The 6,000-nt window shown below is 27.9% G+C and overlaps 1 protein-coding gene across 1 annotated transcript in view; it reads right to left on the bottom strand.

Moving 5' to 3' along the window:
- The window catches only part of LOC107437232 (PH domain leucine-rich repeat protein phosphatase), a 63,519-nt gene that overhangs the window by 10,977 nt on the left and 46,542 nt on the right, over window positions 1-6,000 (bottom strand). Inside the window, exons 7-8 of the mRNA XM_043043284.2 lie at window positions 4,073-4,228; window positions 2,560-2,754 (exon numbers count right to left, since the gene is read on the bottom strand). Coding sequence (XP_042899218.1) covers window positions 2,560-2,754; window positions 4,073-4,228 — 351 coding nt within the window. The remainder of the gene's footprint in view (window positions 1-2,559; window positions 2,755-4,072; window positions 4,229-6,000) is intronic.

The raw sequence follows: 6,000 nt of genomic DNA, 5'->3' as shown, positions 1-6,000 counted from the left end.
GGGGGGGGGGAATAATAATAAAAAAATAACAAACAACATTTTATTAAAAAAAAAAAAGAAATGTTAATTAAAAAACCGGAAAAAAAGCCGGAAAAAAAGATATAATCTTTTCTTCAGCCCACATGATTATATCCGCAAAACAGAGTGCTTTCTGATACACACACACACACACATATATATATATATATATATATTAATTATAGAATATTTTCAGTGATATAGAAATAATTAAATAATCTATCAACAAGGATATTTATTTAAACTTAACAAAATAATTTTTTTTCTATACAAAAACAATAAAAGAATATATGAAAAAGTACAATATAGAAACATAATTCTAGATGTAGCTACAGGTAAATGAATATAATTTTCCTATTAACACAAATATGTATTCAAGTTAGTCATATGATACCGAATAGGAGCTTTTAGTTCTAGTCGGTCTCAATTATTAGGTTTGTACACCCTAACAAAACCCCTCACTTGATAGGGAATGTGTTTAATACTTCCTTGAAAGTAAACCTTCTGTGCATAAATATTTATTAAAAGTTATTTTTTTGCATAAAATTATCTTTGGTTCAAAATTATTTATCATATAATTGTGTGCAAAATTTTTTGAATTCTCTGACCAACCTACAGGGAACATTTTAACCAGATTGTAGCCACCCCTATATTTTGGGGGTCAGAAATCCAAATCCGTCGAAAAAAAGGTATGGTTACTCGAAAGTACGTTTTTGTATCTGATTTCATAAGTTAAAAATTAGCATATTTGAGGTCCCCTTTTTAAACCATTGAGATTGAGTCCTAGTAGGTGAAGATCCGATCATTATTAGATCATAAGTCATTCATGGTCCATTTATTTTTTTTCATACTGTAAGAAACTAGTAGCCCAATACATAATTATATAACACATAAAAATATGCATCACATAAAGATCTGCATCACTTAAAGATCTGCATCACATAAAGATCTGCATCACAAAATTAATTTTACAAAGCATGGATTTTTTTCTGAAATTTTGATAAATCTTTGCTCTAAACTTATACGAACTTATGCAGTTATACGATCTATATTTTTCTCACTAGAAAATGTTTTCGCTGAAAACTTTAAAACAAAATTCAAAAAGGAAAACAAAGCGATAAATAAGTTCACTATACATCTATACACAATGAAGATCGCAAAATAATATTTCTGTGGAGAAAAAACAAACACACTATCGAAATCTGACAAATCACTATCGAGAAGGAACCAAAATCTGTTTAATGGCCGGTTGAAACTTTAGAATTTTCAAAATGAACATCCTCCAACTCCTCTCTGTTTCTTAAAACACTTTGTACACTCGCCTCCTTATTAGTTTACTATGGATAATTAACCGTTAATATGGATAATTAACCGTTAATACGGATAATTAACCGTTAATATGGATAATTAACCGTTAATATTGATAATTAACCGTTAATATGGATAATTAACACTTTACTATTAATTTATTGATTTTCCTTCTTAATCATTAATTCACGACCCATTATTTGTATTCCTTTTTAGATTTCATTTTTGACCAGGGTTATAAAAATGTGTATTTAGGGCTATCGTAAGGAGCCTGTATACTGTTCTTATGATAGCTCTCATCATATACATTCATTAATTCGTACAAGCTTAAACATGGAGTTTTAATACAGTGAAACCTACGCAAGTTGTCAACTTGCACTGCTTTAGTGGTCATCATAGACAGGTGGTTAACTTATAAATACAGGTGGAATAAGTCACTGTTTTTTTAAATAATGCTTATATCACGTTATGCATTATGTTATTTAATATTAGTATAGATAATTATTAACGCAATTAAATCTTTTTAACATGATTTTAAAGTTTAAGTTAGTAAATATTTATATTTTGAACAAATATTAATATATTTTTTTCAGATATTTTGAGAATATGGTAATTACAGAAATAATTAAAATTCGTTATGCATATTTACTATCAAACTGATTTGTTTACGAAAACAAATATACATAATTTTGTCAGTTAGCGCATGCCAGTTATTTACTATTAAAAACTACTTAAAATACAAACACTGAAGAACATGTTCAGTTGGAATTTTATGTCATTTATATTCTTTCATTTATATTTTAATCATTTTATTTATTTTAGCATTTTAAAATATACTAGTATTTAAAAACTATTAGTCGATAATATTTTCTTATATGGGAAAATTACTAAAGAGGTTTACTTATAATTTTAATATATAACATTAAAGCAAAGAAATTTTTCTGATTAATATTTTTTTTTGGTCAACTAGTGAAGGGTTTTGAATAGAATTCGACTACATATCTAGACAAATTTGATTTATTTTAGGGGTCAACAAACAATATAGACAAGGGGATGAATTACTAAGTTTCTTCCTCCTTTTGGGTAAATTCGGGGTAAAAATATAGGGTAAATTCGGTTCTTGGTAATAGAAATCATCTTAGACAGATGGTCAACTTACAAAGGTGATCAACTTGGCAGGCCTCACTGCATTATGACTTAAACAATTTTTTTTGAAAAAGTAAATTCATTTACTTGTCTGGTAGAGTTTTCAGCTTGCTATAAGCTAGATGTAAACTGTCTATTCTAGAGTTTTGAAGTAGGATTTGCAGGCTCGTTAAATCTTCTAAGGAATTTCCAGATAAGATCAGAGATTTCAAACTGGGAATTGTACCGTAGGATTGAGGTATGGATTTCAAGGAATTATAGGATAAATTAAGAATTTCCAAACTAAAAAAGAAAGAAATAGTTTTAAAATATGTCTCAAGCAAAACAAATAAATAATATAAAGACGTTTTACATATTACGATTTAGAAATTAGTCTGATGCTCTTATTCCTTAGATAAAAAAAAAATTTAGTTTGGTTCTCACAGTTTATTTAATACAGTTTACTTTGATATAGTAAGTCTAAGTATAATTCGCAGTATAATTCAAAGTAATATATAATATAATTCAATAAATAGTTCTTAGTAATTCTAAGAATATTTAAGGCACACACGAATTAGACAATATATGGTGAAATTAGACACTTTATCATCATCAAAATTTATCTGGTCGCCTTAGGCCGTTTACTGCCTTTTCCCCATCCATTTTGAGGTTCTAAATTTAAGGTGGTACTTTCTGGAAACTGAAAGGCAAATTCGTGTGAAATGAAAATTAAATATTTTATATTCTGGATAAAGAGGCGTCGCAACAAAAATAAGCAGCCACTGTCCTGAGGTTTGTGTCCCTCAGTGGACTGATTGTAAAAACACGGTTCCCAGTAGAAAACCAAAGTCAAGCATCACTGGCTGTTGTCAGTAAACGGGTGGATGACCACTTTGATCAGTCTGCGTAGGGACCGAGGATGCATTGTATCGGTGCTCGTTAAACTGTCCTGCCGTAAAGTACTCGACTTTGAGCGCAGGACGTCGGGCTACCAAAGCAGGGGAGCCATCCTCTCTGCAGAGGATCAAAATTGCGATGGCACGTCTCTGAATCATCCTCAGGGATGTTTCCCAGAGCGTCGCCAATAGCCCATTGTGCAGCTCTAGTGCGACGTAAATAAAATATCTATCGATCTTTCAGTTTTTCAATAGTAAAAATTTTCATTAAATCCTGCGGTGTAACTTGTAGTTCACTGTTCCTTTTTTAAAAGGAGCATGAAAGTTAAAAGCAAATTAATTTTTTAGTATCTAATTTAAGCATTTCATAAGCTTTTGTAACACTTTTCAGAACGCGATCCGTCCTTTAATATAAAATAATACGAAATAAATTTTTCTAATCATTTATTTAATAGTAACTCATGCACGGTGCCCTGTGGCGCACTTTGTTAGTGCGTGGTACTTATACGTCAGTACTTGTGGGCGATGCCATCGTTGTGAGGTCGATCCTTACCTAGGGAACGTTATTTTATTCTAAGAAGGTGGTAATAACTTCTTTTTGTTTTATTTTTCAATTCGAAAAAGGTAATGACATTCACTGTTTTCTTTGTAAAAGGCGCATGAACTTTATCAAAATCAACTTCATTTTTAGTAACTAACTTATACATTGTAAAATTAAATCTTACCAAGGAAATGCCCAAAAGAAGTTTTCTGGTAATTTGCAAAGTTGGTTGAACTGTAAACAAAGGAGCTTAATATGGCACTGTACAGATAAACTGGGAAGATTAGTTAGATAATTATGATTTAATTTTAAATTAACGAGGCTGAAGAACCTAAACAACCTGAAAAAAAAAACAGTTCTATCAGAATATTCAAATAACTATACAATCAACAAATGATACGTAGTTTCCTTTGATTTTAAGAAATAAATATAATTTTTTTTTTTTTTTTTTTTTTTTTTTTTTTTTTTTTTTACAAAAGAAAAATATTATCGATGCCAAATTATTCGACGAAATTTCGCACAATTTTTTCTTTTTTCGTTTAAAATTACTAAGTTTAAATTTAAGTAAAAATCTGTATACTTTACAATTTAAAGTTGTTTGATCATTATTAAAAAAATAGTAAGTAGTTATAAAAAACTATATATTTTTTAAAAAAATGAATTTTAGGATAAAGGAAGTTTGTAATTGCGTACATAAAGTTTGCAATTCACATCAAATATTACAAAAAAGAAAGAAAAAAGATGTTAAAGGCCTTTAAATGCTCTCCAATGGGCCATAGTCGCTAACTATCGTCGGAATATATTTTCGAGATTGAAATAATGCTATGTCCCTCATAATTTAATAATCAAGAATCAGAATTCGTTACTACAAAAGTCTATTAATAGATATTACTTTATTTTGTCGGATTCCCTAACTTTATTAATTGTTAGCATTAATTAATCAGCTTATTGAAGGTTTCTTGTTTTTACCATTAAGAACGACTCTTAGTTTGTGAATTTCTGATCATTAGAATAAAAGTTCTTTTAAGTGATAACTTTGTACTTTTTTTAGGCTCACTGCACTTCCGTGATAAATAACATAAAACTGATACAATCAGCATACAACTCATTTATAGCATAAAAACTTTCAAACACAAAGTAATGAAAAAAAAGAATATATATATTTAATTGAGTTTTAATTATTTTCTCTCATAACAGTTGAATAGCTTTGTGGAAGAAAAATCCATACGATATTTTTTCAAAAAACAAAAAATGTTCCTGGAAAAAATTTTTCAGTCATACTTAATTATACAATACTCTTTAAATTTCAGTAGTGTAATAAGCCTTTGATGTGTAATTTCTATTAAACATATCTATCACACTTTTTTCATTATTTTGTATTAAATAAAGTCAAAATAATATTCTTAGCACTTTAATAATTTAGGGTAATACAATATGAAACACTGGTGTCTTTTTCTGCGTTAAAGTCTTCCAAACACGGCTCACTTCCAAACAATAATTTCTTAAATTTACAATTATTTGCAAGAGTTTAGATCTAAGAATTAATTATCATTTAGTAATCAGAAATTTCTTAAATTTACAAAATCAATTATTGATAAATTGTTTGATATGATTGAAAAAATAATTTTAAAACTCCTTTTTTCGGATTTTATATTTTCGTACAAATATTGCTTTTATATTTTAGTAGAAAAGAATTCGTATTTCAATACCAATATTGCTTTTATATTTTAGTACAAATATTGATTTTATATTTTAGTACAAATATTGATTTTATATTTTAGCACAAATATTGCTTTTATATTTTAGTACAAATATTGATTTTATATTTCAGTACAAAAGATTTCGCATTTTAATACCAATATTGCTTTTATATTTTAGTACGGATTTTATATTTTATATTTATCCAGATTTTATAATTTAGTACGAAATTTCTATAAACTAAGAGATTTTTTTAGAAACTATTGGACTTTTTTTTTATGATTAAAAAGTACCAAAATATATTTTTTACTTTTAATGAGAGTGTCAGAAAAAAATATGTAAAAGTGACACCAATGTCCCATTCGTGTCAAAGGGTTAAACGATAATAAAGAGAAAGATATAACGCGAACAGTT

The sequence above is a fragment of the Parasteatoda tepidariorum genome, chromosome 10, assembly GCF_043381705.1.
Source record: "Parasteatoda tepidariorum isolate YZ-2023 chromosome 10, CAS_Ptep_4.0, whole genome shotgun sequence".
NCBI classification, from domain to species: domain Eukaryota; kingdom Metazoa; phylum Arthropoda; class Arachnida; order Araneae; family Theridiidae; genus Parasteatoda; species Parasteatoda tepidariorum.
Note: the sequence above shows the minus strand (reverse complement) of the source record. Positions and strands in the feature narration are given on the sequence as shown.